Genomic DNA, 20,044 nt, shown 5'->3' with positions numbered 1-20,044 from the left:
CTGGGAGAACACAGTGGACAATCTAGATACACATGGCTTTGAACTTGCTTTCCTGTGGAGGCTGTAAAGGCAAGCCTTTGCTGTGGTTAATTGATTGTATTTTAAGTTTTGACTTATACTGTGGTATAATGAATTATGATTTATTATACTTCAAAGGTAAAGGGAAGTATCCTGGGAACCTTCTTTGTACCAAGCAATGTGCCAGTAATTTACTTTAACATGTTATTTCCTTTAATACTCACAACAACGTTGTGAAGTAGGTAGTGGTATTTTCCTTTCAAAGGTGAACAGGAGGCCTAAAGAAGTCATCTTAAACAAGCCCATAAAAATGAGGAGTGGCAAGTGTCTTGTTACATTGTCTCATCCAGAAAACTTGACTTTTCTTTTTAAAATAATTGTGTTAACGCTATTCTGAAATAACCAGAAATATGTTTTTTTCCTAACTTTTTTCCTGGGAGAAAAGAAGTAGTGCATTATTTTTACCCCTTTTTCTTCAGGTGTTCAGAGTAATTTTATTCTTTCTGCGTTAATACTTCTTTACCTTATTAAGTACAGGAAAGCAGGTAGTGTTATCTTCATTTGGCAAATGGTTAATATGAGACATTGAGAAGCTAAAAATTAATGGTTTGGAAATGTTTCATATGAAATGTTCACTATTCTTATATAAAACAAGCTAGGTTTCATACAGTGCATTTAAACTCAGTATAACTGCAAGCAGGCAAATAGCTCAGCAAAACATAAAATATATTAAGATTAAATTACTATGAGTAAGAATGGTGTACCATACGTTTAGAATTAATATGTAAACATATGTTTTACCAGTCAAGAGTTTCTTAAAGTTGCAAATGTTGAATTGATGCAAGTTATTTTTTTATTTTGTTTTGTTTTGTTTTTGAAACAGGGGCTCACTCTGTCACTAAGGGCTAGGGTACAGTGGTGTCATCATAGCTCACTGCAACCTCAAACTCCTGGGCTCAAGCAATCCTCCTGCCCCAGCCTCCTGAGTAGCTGTGACTACAGGGACACGCTACCACATCCAACACATTTTTTTAAATTTTCTGTAGAGACAGGGTCTCACTACATTGCTTAGGCTGGTCTCGAACACCTGGACTCAAGTGATCCTGACCTCTTGGCCTCCCAAAGAGCTGGGATCACAGGTGTGACCCACAGTGCCTGGCCAAACTGATGCAATTTAAGAGGCATTTTATCAATAGAAATTTATTCATTAAATTATTTGATGAATATTAAACATATAATGGAGCATCAAAAAGTGCCCATGCTTGTGTTAGCTTCTAAAGATAGAATCTACCTCATGAAATCTAGAGGGAAGGCAAAAATAAGTATAAAATTACAATGTTGATAAGAACTTGAAAGAAATGTGTATGGTACTATAGAATTTTAAAATAGGAGCATTTGACTTATTCAGGGAGGAAAGGAAGGCTTCTCTGAAGAATTGGTGATTCTGGTGGCTCTGGTATTTGAAGGAAGAGTAGTGGGCAATACAAGAGGCCAGCCATGGCCTATGGAGAGGAGCACGTCCAGGGCAAGGTCAACTCAGAAGCCCAGGCACAATATGGTGATATTTGGAGTAAGGGATTTGCAGCAGAGATGAAAATAAGAGTGCTCTTAAGTAAAAAAAAAAAAAAAAAAATGGAGGAAGTAATATCCATGAGATTCAATGATGGATTGAACATGGATGGGATTGAGGGAGAAGGAACTGCCAATGTAGCTTAAGAGCTATAAATTAATATTGTGACTGAAGACTCAACCACAAGGAAATTAGAGTGAGCAATCTCTGTCTATCCCTTTATAAGACTGTATCCGTTTTAATTGATCTTTAAAATTTATAGAGGAATAGATTCTGTACCATCTCCTCAATGATACTTCGGTATATATTTTATCTGAAGAGCTCAGGAATTTTAATTTGAGAACGTAACTTAATGAAAATTTCATGGCTGTTTTCTTTTTATTTTAACTGGTAGAATCTTAAGAAAATTCAAGAAATGGAAAAGAGTGATGAATCTAGCACAGACTTGGAGGAGCTGAAAAATGCTGACTGGGTAAGATACCTAGATATGCTTTCCGATCTGTTCAGTGTCTAAAATAATAGTATAGTTTTTTTAAATGCTGGTTACTAAGGACAGTAGTATGAGTTGATATTATATGAATTTGAATACTTAGTCTTACATTTGATGAAATATTAATATCTATTCCCCATTTTAAAAGACATTCTGATTTTATTAGAACACCCCCAATGTCTCTGGGAATTTCAGTGTTTTAAAATTTTAACATTTCTAATTATATTAATACCTTAACATACTCTTGTATATAAATCAAAGATTAAGCTCTGTTTGGAGGATTAAGTGTGAAACTAATAGTGTAGAACATTCATTTATCCAATGAAATTACTAGATTAAGACCCGGAGGGTGTAAAATGGAATAATATGAGGTCTCTTGTCCTCATAAAATTTAATATAGAACAGAAGACAGATTTATAGAACAGTAAGTGTGGTGTATTCATGTGACAAACTTTTGAGTATCTACTGTTTTTCATGCATGGTTTTAAATTCTAGTGACACCTAAGTCCCTGCCCTCATAAAAAACTTAGATTTGGTAAACATGACAACCTTGAGGACAGAACAGTGAATGTCATGAAGTGTTAAATTGGGTGGTATCGAGGAAAGGCACATTTTAGGATTTTGACTTTTTAGTTAAGGATACTGGATAAATAATGCCATTATTAAATGAGAGAATACAGGAATAGGTGCTGATTTGGGGGATATGCATGAATTGCTTTTGACCATAAGAGGTTTTAATTGTTTGCCACATTTTTTTCTAACAGCTCTATTGAGGTGTAATAGACATACAGTAAGCTGCACATATTTAAAATGTATAATTTGATAAGTCTTGAGATATATATGTGTACATATACATACCCACAAAACGATCACCACAGTCAAAATAATGAGCCTATCCATTACCACCCAAAATTGCCTCACACCCTTTTGTAATCCTGCCTCCTGCTTCCTTCCTCCCCAGTTTCCAGGCAATCAGTCATCTGCTTTCTGTACTGTAGATTAGTTTGTATTTTCTAGAATTTTATATAAATGCAATCATACAGTATATACTGGTTTTCCTTTGGCTTCTTTCACACAGCATAATTGTTCTGAGATTTCATCCATGTTGTTGCCTTTATCAGTAGTTTGTTTCTTTTAATTGCTGCATAGTATTACATTGTATGGATATATCACAATTTGTTTATCCATTCATCACAAATGATGGTTATTTGTGTTATTTCCTGTTTGTAATATTCTTTATTTAATGATAGCTATCTTTACTGGGATATTTGGAATGGTATTAATCTGGAATATTTTAGAGTAAGGATTAAAAAACATTGCCTATATTGTCTTTATAGCTAATATTACTTGTCATTTTATTTATTTATTTTTTCTTTGAGACAGCGTCTCGCTTTTTTGCCCAGGCTAGAGTGAGTGCCGTGGCGTCAGCCTAGCTCACAGCAACCTCAAACTCCTGGGCTTAAGCGATCCTCCTGCCTCAGCCTCCTGAGTAGCTGGGACTACAGGCATGCGCCACCATGCCCAGCTAATTTTTGCTATATATATTTTAGTTGGCCAGATAATTTCTTTCTATTTTTAGTAGAGATGGGGTCTCACTCTTGCTCAGGCTGGTCTCGAACTCCTGACCTTGAGCGATCCACCCGCCTCGGCCTCCCAGAGTGCTAGGATTACAGGCGTGAGCCACCGCGCCCGGCCTACTTGTCATTTTAGAAAAATATTGATTATCAGTTTTCCTTTGTATAGGAGAATATTCTGGTAGTGTTGCTCTAGCTATATTTCATCTTGGCTAATAGTATTTTTTCTGTTTTCGTAGTCATGGAAGCCAGTTTAAAAACTCCAGGTGTTCAGAAGTTAGCAAACAGCTAGTATAAACTTGAACTAAAAATTTAATTCCTTACTGTAAGATACCCTCTTTTAAAAACCAGTATGATCACTGACAAGAGATGCACTAACTCCAAAGGGAGTGTCATTTGCCTAGATAGCCAGCTTCCTCTCATAAGGCCAATAAAGTGAATTACCTAAAAAGATTAGAATGAAAAGAGGAAAGGATGAGAATTAGAATATCTTTAATGGCAGAATTCAGATATCTCAGGATCTCCCTAGTAGGATAAGGGGTAAATGGTAAAATCCCCAGAAAAACATATGAAGACAGTCGTGTGTGATTTTATGTAATAACTGTGACTTTAATTTCTGAATAGTGTTATGTAAGATTTTTGCCAAACAATAATATACAGAGAATGGGCTATATAACAGAGTCTACTCAAATCCTTTTATAAATTATAGCAAAAGCTTCCAATGTGAATACTCATCTTCTAATTTATCTGTTTTGTGAATTCAAAGTTTCATATGTCATGTTTAAGAGAAGAGACAGTATGTTAAAAGATGAGGTGATCTTAAAGGAATGAATAAGAGAATTGGAGAAGTTGGGACAAAAGTATTTCCAAGAGAGAAATATGGATATTTCAGGGATATTATCTTAGAACATCTTTAATCACAAGCTAAGACTCTTTAAAAACGTGATATAAGTATTTTAGAAGGTGTTCTAACAGATACACCATGATATTAGTTATCTCAAATCCTTTTTGGAATAAGAGAATGGGAAATGGTATACATTTTTTTAAAATCACAAATTGTTATGAGGACATTTTTGAGAAATGTAATCATTTTATGTAAAAGATTTTTATGAAATACATCACTTGATTTTATCATACAACAAATATGTTTAAGTAGTTATTTAAGTCACTTGTTAATTTTAACAAGCTACAATATTTTAGTTAAATATTTTATTGATTGACTTTTCACTGAAGTAGAGACCATGACACCTCAGGTTATAGGCAGAACAACAAAAGAGTTAAAGTATAATATTATACATATTTAATATGTTTTACATTATTTTAAGTACTTTCATATAAATTTCATTTTATTCTCAGTACTCTTAAAGGTAGACAAGGCAACCTATTATTTGTAGATAAGAAAACTGTGATTAAATAATGTGTGCAAAGATAGTAACAACATTAAAAGGGTCAGTTTTGAGCATTTTCTGTATACGGAACACTATATATCAATTCTGGTGTTTTCAACAAGCTATGAAGCGTTATTTTCTTTTATTGAAAAGAAACTAGGGCTCAGAAAGGTGAAGCAACTTGCTGGAAGTCAAGTAGCTAGTAGGTGGTTGTATCAGTCAGCTATGGCCACAGAAATGCTGTGTAACCACTACATGATCACTGCGGTGTAAAGCAAAAGCACTTACCTAGCTCATGGGTCTGCAGATCCTTTATGGTAGCTCCACTCTACAGGGAACACGGGCCAATCCAGGTTTGATGTTCCCATGGCCATAATAGAGACAGGAGGGACAAGTGCTTTTTGAAGCCCTCGGTCTCATCACACCCACCACTCTTCCAGTGGCCACGAAAACCATATAGCCAAACCCAAAGTCAGGGTGTGGTAAATATACTCCACCTTAATGAGCAAAGTCACATAGCGGGGTGTAGACACAGGGAGGCATGAAGAACTGGGTCCCTTAATGCAATCTGCCACGGTCTTGGAGCTAGGATTTAAACCCAGGTGCCTCAGCAGGCAGAGCCTATGGATTCTCAGCTGACTTTCTACCTATCTTTTAGTATCTTAAAATCTAATTTTTAAAATAGTTTTTGTTTGATTTACTCAACATTTTGTAATCTTTTCTTTTTAATTTCAAGATATTATGAGGGTACAAACATTTAGGTTACATTTTATGTCTTTGCCTCACCCGAATGAGGATTAGAGGCATGCCCCTGCTCTACAATGCTCACCACGTCCATTAGTTGTGAGTTTACCCACCCCCAACCTCCTAATCCCTGGAGAATATTACTACCGTGTGAGCACCATAATGTTGATCAGTTAGTGCCAATTTGATGGCGAGTACATGTGGAGGCTATTCCTCCCATCTTGTGATACCTCACTGTGGATAATGGGCTCAAGCTCAATCTAGGAAAATATAAGAGGTGCTAGATCACTGTCATTTCTTATAATTGAGTACTATTCCATTGTATACATATACCAAATTTTAATAATCCACTCATGAATTGACGGGCACTTGGGTTGTTTCCACATCCTTGCAATAGTGAATTTGCTGCCATAAACATTCAGGTGCAGATATCTTTACTATAGAATGTCTTTTGCTTTTTTGGGTAGATGTCTAATAGTGCTATTGCTGGATCGAATGGTATTTCTATTTTTAGCTCTTTGAGGTATCTCCAAATTCTTTTCCACAGAGGTTGCACCAATTTGCAGTCCCATCAGCAGTGTTGAGAATGTTCCCATCTCTCCATATCCTTGCCAGCATTTGTTGTTTTCAGATTTTTTGATAGAGGCCAATCTCATTGTGGTTTTGATTTGCATTTCTCTAATGATTAGAGATGTTGAGCATTTTTTTATATGTTTGCTGGCCATTATTCTGTCTTCTTTTGAAAAGTTCCTGTTCATTTCCTTTGCCCATTTATTGATGTAGTTGTTTGATTTTTTCTTATTGCTTTTTTTAAGTTCTAGATAGATTCTTGTTATCAGCCCTTTATCCAATGTGTAGAGAGCAAATATTTTCTCCCATTCTGTAGGGTGTCTATTCACTCTAATGATAGTTTCCTTGGCTGTGCAAAAGCTTTTTAATTTGATCAGATCTCATTTATTTATTTTTGTTGCTGTGGTGATTGCCTTGGGGGTCCTCTTCAAAAATTCTTTGCTTAGGCTGATGTCTGAAAGGGTCTTCCCAACATCTTCTAGAATTCTTAAGGTTTCATGTCTTAGGTTTAAGTCTGTTATCCATCTTGAATTGATTTTTGTGAGAGGTGAGAGAGAGGGATCCAGTTTCATTCTTCTGCATGTAGCTATCCAGTTTTCCCAGCACCATTTATTGAAAAGAGATTCTTTTCCAAAACAGTGTATATTTTTGTCTGCTTTGTCAAAGATTAGATTACCATATGTGGATGGTTTTATCTATGGATTCTCAGTCCTGTTCCAAAGATCTATGTCTCTGTTCTTGTGCCAATACCATGCTGTTTTAGTTACTATTGCCTTGTAGTACAGCTTGAAGTCTGGTAGACTGATAACTTCCCAGTTTGTTCTTTTTACTTAAGATTGCTTTGGCTATACAAGGTTTTCTCTGGTTCCATAGAAAGCACAGAATTATTTTTTCTAGATCTATAAAGAATGATGATGGTACTTTGATAGGGATTGCATTAATTCTGTAGATCACTTTAGGTAGTATGGACATTTTAATGATATTGATTCTACCACTCTGTGAGCCAAGGTAGATTTTTCCGTCTGTTTACATCGTCTGCAATTTCTTTTCTTAGCGTCTCGTAGTTCTCCCTATATGTGTCTCTCACATCTTTTGTTAAATATATTTAGCATTTTGTAATCTAAGATCTTCTTTTATTCTGTATGACTGTAGCTATTTAGAGGAAACTAGTACATTTATTCATTGCTATCTCTGTTCTCTTGCTTATTTCAGGCACGATTCTGGGTACAGGTGATGAGGGATTTGCGGAATGGGGTAAAACTTAAGAAGGTCCAAGAGCGGCAGTATAACCCTTTGCCCATTGAATATCAGCTCACCCCATATGAGATGCTAATGGATGACATTCGGTGCAAAAGATACACTTTGCGAAAAGTGATGGTAAGTAACAAAGAAAACTATTAATGTACTCAAATTGTTATTCTTCTATAATATTTGTTGAAAATGGTCTTTCAATATTAAATTTTCAAAATCATTTCTTCTTATAAAAGTAATACTTGGTGATTGTGGAAAATTTTGTTTTGTAATTTTTTTTTTTTTTTTTTTGAGACAGAGTGTCACTTTGTTGCCCTGGCTAGAGTGAGTGCCGTGGCGTCAGCCTAGCTCACAGCAACCTCAAACTCCTGGGCTTAAGCAATCCTACTGCCTCAGCCTCCCGAGTAGCTAGGACTACAGGCATGCACCACCATGCCCGGCTAATTTTTTCTATATATATTTTAGTTGGCCAGATAATTTCTTTCTATTTTTTAGTAGAGACGGGGTCTCGCTCTTGCTCAGGCTGGTCTCGAACTCCTGACCTCGAGCGATCCACCCGCCTCGGCCTGAGTGCTAGGATTATAGGCGTGAGCCACCGTGCCCGGCCTGTTTTGTAATTATTTTTGCTTAATATATTGTTTCCATGTCATTATATTCAATATTTAATGTCATCATTTCTAATTGGTTACATCTTTTCCAGTTTATGGCTATACCAGAGTTTATTAAACTAAACACCTGCATCCAGTTATAAGCAGCCTGTTTTGTGTATCCTCATGTATAAATCTTTCTGAATGGCCTTAACAAAATCCTTAAGTTCTTAGAAGTGAAACATCCAGTTCATGAGCAAATCCCGATAGCTCTGCCTTTAAAATATATCCCAAATCTGACCGCTTCTCAACACCTCTACTTCAGACATCTATTCCAAGCCACCATCACCTCTCATTCAGACTATTACGGTGGCCTCTAAGTGGCCTTTCTGCTTTCATTCTTGCTCCCTTTCAATCTATTTTTCCTAAAGAGAGCCATACTAGGCCTCTTGAGTGAAAAATGTGATCCTGTCATTGCCCTGCTCAAAACCTTCCACTGGCTCTTCATCACACTCAGAATAAACTCCATGTTCTTACCTTGGCCTGCACCGCCCTGTCTCACACTTCATCTCCTGCTACCCTTCCCAGCTGATTGCTCATTAGCCACTCTGACCTCTGCTGCTGTCTTAGAAGTATTCAATGTGCTCCTGCCATGAAGCCTTTGCCTTTGCTATTTCCTTCCCCTGGAACTCTCTTTTCCCACGTAGCTACATAGTTTCCCTCTTCACTTTTCAGGTCTCTGTTTAAGTGTTCCCTTATTAGAAAAGTCTTCTCTACCTCTCTTTTCCCAAGTGTTTCACTAGGTGACATTGCTATATATTTTCAGACTTATTGTCTCCCTTATAAAGACAGGGACTTAGTTCTTTTCACTGTTCATCCCCTGTGACTAGGACACGTGCCTAACATGCAGCCAAATACTAAATACTATGCTCGATAAATAGTTGTGTAGTGAATTACTTAATTCTATCCATATTTTTGAGAAAAATTAATCAGTTATTTTATGTAGAAAACTCTTATGAAATACATCACTGGTTTTATATTAAATTGATTTAAATAGCTATTTGAACTTATTAATTTTAATAAGCTACACTATTTCACTAAATATCATATTTATTTACTTTTCAGTAAATCTGATTTACTTTACAGATGAGGAAACTGAAATTTATAGATGGTCAGTAGTAACTTCCCAAGTTCAGACAACTGCAAAGCAAAGCTGAGTATCAGTCTCATTCTGTCTAACCCCAGAGCCTGTGCTGTGTACTACATATATATTGCCCGGTTGCCCTCAGAAATACTGTGATGATGATTATTTACAACAGAATAGTTTTACCCATTTCTTTGCATCTTTGCAAAAACTGGGTATCCTTTGGGGTTGACCAATTTGGAAGAAAATACTCTTTCATTTTTAAAATCTACATTCTTTGATTATAAGTGCATTTAATCATTTTAAAATATATGCCAGCTGTTTGTATTTCTTAATTTTATTTTAATTAACAAGTATGTATTAAGCACGTCTCACGTGCCAGGCCTATCCTAGACTCTGAAGGAAGGACACATTACAGTCCTTGTTCTCTCAAAGCTTCCAGGATGGTAGGAGCCACTAGTAACCTAAAAGGAAGAGGTAATATGCAAAAAAAAAAAAAAGTTCAAAGACCAATAAACAATGTGAAAACACCAGAAACAATTCTCCATCATTAGCGCACAGAATGGAGTGTAGAAATTGTGAAGGGTGAAGCTGGCAAGATCAGAAGAAAACAACTCAGTACAGAACCTGTGGAGCCTCAGCATTTAAGCTTGAGCAGAGGTAGATGGTAAAATAAAGATAGACAAGGTGTAGCCAGAGAGAAGATAGGAAAGTCAGGGGAAGTAGAGTCACAGCTGCAAAGGGCAGGCAGTGTTTCAGAAAGGTCAGATGAACACTGGGAAATGGTTAACAGATTTAGCAGATTTAGAAAATGATTTGTTACTTTTATTAAGTAAGAAAGAATGGGAACCAGATTGTAGCATGAGAGGTGAGGAAATAGAGACAGTGAGTATACAGTCTCTTTAAAGAAGTGTTTAAAAGGAGATCAAAGATAGCTTCTGGGGGGACACATGGGGTATTTGTTTGTATATATGTACCCCACCCCCTATTAGTAGACATTTAGGTTGTTTCTAGTTTTCATAGTTTTAATCAGTATCATGATGAACATCTAAATACAAATATCCAATTATCTCCTTGGTTTAAATTTCTGTTGGTGAGATTAATAGGTAAAAGATAATGTACATTTTCAGTTTTAATATGTATGTTTTATAAAATTTCTCTCCAGAAAGGTTGTACTAATTTACACTTTTACAAGTGTTGCAAGATAATTCCTGTTGCCAATACTGGGTAGTGTTATCTTTTTCAAAAATGTATACTTTGTCCTGTTTGGGTGACCACTTAATGTTAATCTCGGGTGATTTTCCTCTAGATCCAGAGGGAATTATTCAAAAATTAATAACAATGATTAAAATAAGTCCTAATAAATCCTTAACATTTCTATGTGATCTATCAGTCTGTCTTTTACCTGTCACCCTTGATACTGCTAAATTTTTTTATCTTTATCAGAGAAAATAATTGTGCTAACCTGTCTAGTTCTAAGAATTATTTAGGGTAGATTTCCTTTCATGGTTGCTGATCTAACAGATCTCAGCTGGGTTCTAGGAATCTATATGTAATATAAGCACCCTAAATAAGGCTTAGGGAAATAATGGTATGTGATGGACAGAATGACAAAGAACTGTACATCCAAATTAGAAAACATTTGCAAGCATAAATATTTTTCTTCTGTGGTAAATAAAATCCTTTTAAAATAAGAGTCTGATTTTTCCTCCTAATTTTCTTTTTTATTACTTATTTTTTAAATAAAGACAGTAACATAAAATTACCCATTTTAAAGTGTACAGTTCTGTGGCATTTAGTATATTCACAAGGTCATACAACCTCCACCTCTGTCTAGTTCCAAAATAATTTCATCACCCAAAAGGAAACCTAGTACCCACAAAGTAGCCTTCCCATTCTCCCTCCCCCAGCCCGCTATTATTTTGTAGTGTGTTATTTCCAAGTTTTCTTCATGAGTGTGTAATTTATAATTATAAAAATAGTTAAAGTATACACAGTGTATTGGAACTCTTTTTCTCCTATTTAGTTATCATGTAGACTTGGTTCCATATCATGAAACATAATTCTGTATCATTTTTTAAATTTTTAATAATTTAGTTTTGACTATCTAATACATTTTTGTAGTTCTAAATTCAAAAGGAACTTATGATGTACATTGAAAAGCCTCCCCACCCCCAGCCATCCAGGTTTCTTTCCTACCTAGAGGCAGCCAGAGTTTATCAGTTTTTGTACAGCTTTCCAGTGATATTTTATGTGTGTTTATAGGTTTATGTATCTTCTGCAAATATGTCCATAATGTTACCATATTATACAGACTATTCTGTATCTTTTTCACTTTATATATCTTGATGATTATTATGTTACTAGCATATAAAAAGCTTTCTCATTGCTTTTTCAGCTTTATTATATTCCATTCTATATCATTTTTTTAAATTCTTTTTTTTATTTCAGCATATTATGGGGGTATAAAAGTTTAGGTTGCATATATTGCCCTTCCCCCCCCCACCCCCCCACGCAGTCAGAGCTTCAAGCGTGTTCATCCCCCAGACAGTGCACACTCATTATGAGTGTATACACCCATCCCCTCCTCCTCATCTGCGCAACACCCAATTAATGTTATTCCTATATGTGCTCTTAGGTGTTGATCGGTGAAACCAATTTGATGGTGCTTGTTTTTCCATTCTTGGGATACTTCACTTAGTAGAATGGGTTCCAGCTGTCTCCAGGAAAATACACATTCTACATCATTTTTAATGGCTCCAAAGCATTCTATTGAGTGAACAAATCATAATTTATTTACTTAAACTTTTTTGGTTGAGATTTACCATTTTTTAGTATTATATAAAAACTTATTAATTTCCTTAGGATTGATTCTAGCCACATAATTATTAGATTAATGAATAAATATGCCTTCAAGGCCTTCAATAAATATTTTTAAATTGTCTAAAATGCATTTGAAAATTAGATACACATTTGGAGGACACCTGAATGCTAAAATTATAGCTTCACATATTTTTGAAGAAAACTATTTTACATTTTTTTAAAAACGTGTGTGCTAGAGGCCCAGGGAGTATGTGACAGGTCACATGTTTTATGCAATGCTATTAATGGCAATAAAAATAATTTTTAGTTAGGGTCATTTTCTTAAACTATATGTCTTTATATTATTATCCTGGATACCAAAAATGGCAGGTTTGGATAACAACTGGGAAAAGGTACCAGGGAGCGGTTGTGGGAAGCTGGTAATGTTCTATATCTTGATCTGGGTGGTGGTAGAGCATGTCCATTTATATGAAATTAAAGATTTGTGCACTTTACTATATGTATGTTATACTTCAGTATACAAGTTTACTCCCTCAAAATCGATTCCTGCCCTACAAAAGAAATAGAGACTTCGTATTTCAAATAGAAGGGAAGGATTCTTGCCATTTAGCGCAGAAGCACTGAATCCTCAAGTAACCCTTTACATGAATGAAATAGCATCTTTCTATAAATATCATGAAATCTTGCTACTTACAACCACTTTGTAAACCAATCCAGCTTTCTGCCAAAGGACACCACCATCAAGAAGATTGAAGCTGCATGGTTTGAATTAAAACTTGGATAAACATTATTTCACACACACACACACACGCACACACACACACAGTAGCTCCGTATGTATGTATGACTCTGGAACTCAAGCAACAAGTATGGTGTGTAGAATTTTTTTTTCTTTTTCTTTTTTGAGACAGAGTCTTGCTCTGTCGCCCAGGCTAGAGTGCAGTGGCATTATCATAGCTCACTGCAACTTCCAACTCCTGGACTCAAGCGATACTCACCCTCCCTAGTAGCTGGGACTATAGGCATGTGCCACCACGCCTGGCTAATGTTCCTAGTTTTTGTAGAGACGGGGTTTTGTTCTTGCTCAGAGTCTTGAACTCCTGAGCTCGAGTGATCTTTCCGCCTCAGCCTCCCAGAGTGCTGCGATTACAGGCGTGAGCCACTGAGCCCTGCCAAGAATTTTTGAGAGGTTCACATAGAATGAAAAATTTATTGGTAATTTTATATAAGTTTATATAGATGTTGACTCTAAAAGTGAGACGATCAATGGTCTATAAAATAAAATATTAGGGGGAGAAATAGGATGTTTACTTGGGTCTCCAAGAAACTCAGAGCACAAGAAAACACTGCTGAGTAGCCTAGTTGTAAAGTAGAACCCAAATGAAGTAGAGACTATGGATAGAGGGTAGTTTTTCCTCTTTAATATTGTAACTACTGGAAGATGGAAGGGAGGGGCTAAATATGAGATACCGACTAGCATATCACCTCACTGACCTGTAAACAAGGGTACCTCAAACCAGTGATGGGAGAAGAGGTTAAAACATTGAGTGCCTCCTCAGTGCATATAAACTACCTGAATAACCCACTAAAATCAGAAAAGAAGGATTTGGGGGTTCCATCTGGTAGGCAGGCAGGAGATGTTTCATTTTTTGGAAGGAACCGTATTGCAGAGGATGAAAACCTCTCATAAAATGCAATGTACAATTTTAACAAATGTGTATACACCTTTATAATCCAAACCTCTTTTAAGACACAGAACATTATTGTTACCCCAGGAAGTTTTCTCACGTGCCTTATGATTCAGTCCTTGCCCTTATACTCTTGGAGGCAACACTGTTCTGATTTTTTTTCCACTACAGGTTAGTCTCATCTTTTCTCAAATTTCATATAAAGGTATTCATACAGTATATGCTCTTTTACATAAGATTTGTTTCACACATCATAAATGATTTTTACATTTATCTATGTTGTGTGTAACAGTAGTATGTTCCTTTTTAATGGTGAGCAGTGTTACATTGTATGAATTGTATGATAGTTCAGTTTGTTTATCCATTCTCCTGTTGTTGGATGGCTGCCTGAGCTGTTTCTAGTTTTTTATAATTATAAATAAATCAAGCTTTTTCACAACGAGTTTGCTGCCAGAACACAGGTGCCATGAAAACCACCCATAAAAGCCGAAATGGGGAAGGAAAAGACATCAACATCATCATCATCTCAGACACACAGATTTGGGCAAGTCCACCACTAGCCGTCTAATCTACAAATGTGGTGAGATCAACAAAAGAACCATCGAAAAATTTGAGGAGGACGCTCCTGAGATGGGAAAGGGCTCCTTCAAGTATGCCTGGGTATTGGGTAAACTGAAAGCTGAGTGTGAGCGTAGTATCACCATTGATACCTCCCTATGGAAACTTGAGACCATGGAAACTTGAGACCAGCAAATATTATGTGACTATTATTGATGCCCAAGGACACAGAGACTTTATCAAAAACTTGATTATAGGCACATCTCAGGCTGACTGTGCTGTCCTGATTGTTGCTGCTGGTGTTGGTGAATTTGAAGCTGGTATCTGAAAGAATGGGCAGACCCGTGAGCATGCCACTCTGTCTTACACACTAGATATGAAACAATTAATTGTTGGTGTTAGATGTTAACAAAATGGATTCCACTGAGCCACCCTATAGCTAGAAGAGATACAAGGAAATTGTTAAAGAAGTCAGCACTTACATTAAGAAAATTGACTACAACCCTGATAGAGTAGCATTTGTGCCAATTTCTGCTTGGAATGGTGACAACGTGTTGGAGTCAAGTCCCTTGGTTCAAGGGATGGAAAGTCACCCGTAAAGATGGCAGTGGCAGTGGAACCACACTGCTTGAAGCTCTGGATTGTATCCTGCCACCAACTCGTCCAACTGACAAGCCCTTGCGTCTGCCTCTCCAGGATGTCTACAAAATTGGTGGTATTGGTATATCCCTGGGCCGAGGAGAGACTGGTGTTCTCAAACCCAGCATGGTGGTCACCTTTGCTCCAGTCAGTGTTACAACTGAAGTACAGTCTGTTGAAATGCACCATGAAGCTTTGAGCGAAGCTCCTCCAGGGGACAACATGGGCTTCAATATCAAGAATGTGTCCATGAAAGATGTTCGTGGTGGCAGTATTGCTGGTGACAGCAAAAATGACCCACCAATGGAAGCATCTAGCTTCACTGCTCAGGTGATTATCCTGAACCATCCAGGCCAAATTAGTGCTGGCTACGCTCCTGTACTGAATTGTCACACAGCTCATATTGCTTACAAGATTGCTGAGCTGAAGGAAAAGATTGATCGCCACTCTGGAAAGATGCTAGAGGATGGCCCTAAATTCTTGAAATCTGGTGATGCTGCCATCGTCGATACGGTTCCTGGCAAGCCCATGTGTATTGAGAGCTTCTCAAACTGTCCTCCTCTGGGTCGTTTTGCTGTTCGTGATATGAGACAGACAGTTGCTTTGGGTGTTATCAAAGCACCGGACAAGAAGGCTGCTGCAGCTGGCAAGGTCACCAATCTGCCCAGAAAGTTCAGAAGACTAAAGTAATATTATCCCTAATAACCTGGCACTCCACTGTAAATCAGTGGCAGAAGAACGGTCTCAGAACTGTTTGTTTCAATTGGCCACTTAAGTTTAATAGTAAAAGACTGGTTAATAATAACAATGCATCGTAAAACCTTCAGAAGGAAAGGAGAATGTTTTGTGGACCATTATTGTTTCTTTTTGTGTGGCAGTTTTAAGTTACTAGTTTTTAAAATCAGTACTTTTTAATGGAAACAACTTGACCAAAAATCTGTCACAGAATTTTGAGACCCATTAAAATGAAGTTTAGGCCGGGTGCGGTGGCTCACGCCTGTAATCCGATCACTCTGGGAGGCCAAGGCGGGTGTATCGTTTGAGCTCAGGAGTTCAAGACCAGCCTGAGCAAGAGTGAGACCCCCGTCTGTACTAAAAAAAAAAAAGAAAGAAATTATATGGACAGCTAAAAATATATGTAGAAAAAATTAGCCGGGCATGGTGGCGCATGCCTGTAGTCCCAGCTACTCGGGAGGCTGAGGCAGGAGGATTGCTTGAGCCCAGGAGTTTGAGGTTGCTGTGAGCTAGGCTGACGCCACAGCACTATAGCCTGGGCAACAGAGTGAGACTCCGTCTCAAAAAAATAAATAAATAAATAAATAAAAATAAAACAAAGTTTAATGAGAAAAATTAAGAACTAACTCTTTAATGCCCAGATGTGGATGAACATCCACAAGCATTACGAACATCCAGGAAAACATGACCTTTCCAAACAAACTAAACAAGGAGTCATTGAACAATCCCAGAGTGATAGAGCTGTGTAACCTTTCAGACAGAAAATTCAAATTAGCTGTTTGAGGAAGCTCAATGTACTTCAAGACAACACAGAGAAGGAATTTGGAATTCTATCAGAGAAATTTAACAAAGAGATTGAAATAATAAAAAAAAGTAAGCAGAAATTGTAGAGCTGAAAAATTCAGTTGACAAACTGAAAAATGCATGAGTCTCTCAACAGCAGAATTGATTAAGTGGAAGAAAGAATTAGATGGGCTATATGAAAATAAACAGAAGAGAAAAGAGAATAAAAAAGAATGAAGCATTCCTACACGATCTAGACAGTAGCCTCATAAGGGCAAATCTAAGAGTTATTGGTCTTAGAGAGGAGGTAGAGAAATTGGGGTAGAAAGTTTATTCAAAGAAATAATAACAGAACTTTCCAAACCTAGAAAAAGATGTTGATATTGAGGTACAAAAAGGTCATAAAACGCCAAGCAGATTTAAGCCAGATAAGACTACCTCAAAGCGTTTAATAATAAAACTCCCAAAGGTCACAGGTAAAAAAACAATCTTTAGAGCAGCAAGAGAAAACAAATAGCATATAAAGGAGCTCCAGTACATCTGACAGCAGACTTCTCAGTGGAAATTTTACAGGCCAAGAAAGAGTGGCATGACATATTTAAAGTGCTGAAGGAAAAAAAACCTTTAATCCTAGAATATTACATCTTGCAAAAATATCCTGCCAACATAAAGGAGAAATAAAGGCTTTCCCCGACAGACAAAAGCTGAAGGATTTCAACACCAGACCTGTCCTACAAGAAATGCTAAAGGGAGTTTTTCAGACTCAAAGAAAAGGACATTAACAAGCAATAAGAAATCATCTGAAGGTAAAAAACTCATTGGTAATAATAAATACACAGACACATACAGAGTACTCTATCATTGTAATTGCAGTGTATAAAGCACCCATATCTTGAATAGGAAGAGTAAAAGACAAAGCTGTCAAAAATAACAATTACAACAACTTTCTAAGAGAGAGATAGCATAACAAGATATAAATAGAACAAAAAGTCAAAAAGTTAGGGGTCATGGAATGAAAGTATAGAGTCTTTTTAGCTTTCTCTTTACTTGATTTTTTGTTTTTTGTAATCAGAGTCAAGTTATCAGTTTAAAATAATTGGTTATAAAGATAGTGGCAAGGGGTTTATAAAGCAGGGATAGTTAATGGGTGTAAAAATATAGTTTGGCTGGGCGCGGTGGCTCATGCCTGTAATCCTAGCACTGTGGGAGGCCAAGGCGGGCAGATCGTTTGAGCTCAGGAGTTCAAGACCAGCCTGAGCAAGAGCCAGACCCCATCTCCACTAAAAATAGAAAGAAATTATATGGACAGCTAAAAATATATATAGAAAAAATTAGCCGGGCATGGTGGCGCATGCCTGTAGTCCCAGCTGCTTGGGAGGCTGAGGCAGGAGGATTGCTTGAGCCCAGGAGTCTGAGGTTGCTGTGAGCTAGGCTGACGCCACGGCACTCACTCTAGCCTGGGCAACAGAGTGAGACTCTGTCTCAAAAAAAAAAAAAAAAGAGAGAGAAAACCTTTTTGAAATTTGATTAGGGCCCAATATTAATCACTAAACTAAAGGTTGGCTTTGTACATTTTTAGTTGTGGTCTATGTCCTCACTAGTGGTTTTGTTTTATTTAACATTAAAATAGATAAAATATGTTGTTTTTTTCAAGGGTTGAGTTATTTAAACCTTTTGTTTGTTGAGGGATCTGAGAGTTTCAGAATGGCAGGTGATTTTATAAATGTGTCCTTTATGATAATTATCAGTGATGCATCTACTTGCTGCTTTAGCCTGGTATATTTAGGTATAAATATACATTTTTTTTTAACTTGGAGGGTGGTAGGAAGGGAAAAAAATGCACGGATGTTTCTGCAGTGTGGTAGCCATTGTTGTTTTTCTTTCTCTTTTTGTGGCTGATTTAGTTCAGTTCACTTATATACACATGCTCTGACTCCCTATGCAAGGGCCTGGGCAGTTAGACCAGTGGACCCCACTGCTGTCCTTGGGGTGGGAGAAGGTATTAGTGATGATCTATTTCATTTCAAGAAAGTTTTCTAGATTTAGTATATTAAACTAAGTTTTCGTTAGTTATTTTATGTATCTATCCATATCTATGAATATAGATAGATATATACCTGATAAATAAAAATGGAAAGTCAGCTTTTTATATTTAATCATTCAAAACTCAGTATGTTTAAAAATTTTACTCTTATCAATATAATGCCACTTACTAACTTCTTTAAAAACAAATATTTTTGTAAAGAGTAAACGCAAACCATTTTCACACATGTTCCATTTATACTTGAAGCACTATGGTGAAGTGTTTTTAATTTAATCCTGAAGCTTAAGTGACATAGCTATGCCATAGTAATTCACTATGTTCTACATATTTGTGGTACTGTTTGTGGTAATTGAATGGCTTAGGTGTATTGGATATTGTTTAGAATATCAAGTTACAGAGGTGTACAACATTTCGGTTGACTTTTCTTTTCCACAGTGTTTGAGTATAATGCTTTATCTCTAACACATAAATTTTGAATAATCTTTAAAAATATAGATGTAGACCATTAACATCTTTTAGTTATTGTTATATTTATTATAATTCATACATTTTTAAAATTCAGATAAAGCATATTGAGGGAAATTTTATTATACAATCTGCTTATAACTATACAACAAATTAAATAATTTAATAATATATATCTTAGTATGAGAAGAAGTTATCATTTAGCCTCATATGTTTGCAGATATATTAATAATATTTCCTTTATCTGTGTAACTTCAAATTCAGCTGCCTAAAATAGTTTATTTCAGAAACAAGATTAAATTCAAAGTAGGTATTTTTAAGTGTTCAAAGGGGATCATTTTGTGTATTATAAGTTTTTTGTTTATTATGGCTCAAAAGTAAGATCATGTTTCTATAACTGATCTTATTTACTTATGGGTCTACTATTTGTGTTCATCCAAGCATCATTTCTCATCAGTTCAGAGGGCTTGTTTCAGGAAATGTTCTATATTTATATGAAAATAACTTCCCTGACCCAACAGCAGAACGGTTTTCACACAGCCACTTTTCCTTATACAGGTTGAGCATCCCAAATCTGAAGGTCAGAAATGCGCCAAAATCTAAAACTTTTTGAGTGCCAACATGACACTCAAAGGAAATGTTCTTTCAGGTTTTGGAATTTTGTATAAGTATAATGTAAATATTCCAAAATCTGAAAAAAATCCGAAATCCAAAACATTTCTGGTCCTAAGCATTTGGGTTAAGGGACACTCAACCTATACTGACCGACATCCATACTGGCCGGGAGTCCATCTGGTGAGCACTGACCCATGTTTGTACTTAGGACCCAGGATACACCTTCTGACTACTGAAAAAGCCAAAGTTAACATTTTTGTTTTGGAAATGGAATTCATAATCTTGGCTTCATCTAATCCATTCTCTCAATCTTGATGTGATGGAAAGAACATTAAAGTATATGAAAATTAGCTAGAAA

General features: G+C 36.3%; 1 protein-coding gene across 3 annotated transcripts in view; it reads left to right on the top strand.

Annotated features, from left to right (window-relative positions):
* The window catches only part of SPIRE1 (spire type actin nucleation factor 1), a 183,296-nt gene that overhangs the window by 109,670 nt on the left and 53,582 nt on the right, over nucleotides 1–20,044 (top strand). For all 3 annotated transcript variants that reach the window (XM_045527804.1, XM_045527803.1, XM_045527805.1), the window contains exons 5-6: nucleotides 1,983–2,060; nucleotides 7,567–7,731. In XM_045527804.1, coding sequence (XP_045383760.1) covers nucleotides 1,983–2,060; nucleotides 7,567–7,731 — 243 coding nt within the window. The remainder of the gene's footprint in view (nucleotides 1–1,982; nucleotides 2,061–7,566; nucleotides 7,732–20,044) is intronic.

This window comes from Lemur catta, chromosome 16 (genome assembly GCF_020740605.2).
Source record: "Lemur catta isolate mLemCat1 chromosome 16, mLemCat1.pri, whole genome shotgun sequence".
NCBI classification, from domain to species: Eukaryota; Metazoa; Chordata; class Mammalia; order Primates; family Lemuridae; genus Lemur; species Lemur catta.
Note: the sequence above shows the minus strand (reverse complement) of the source record. Positions and strands in the feature narration are given on the sequence as shown.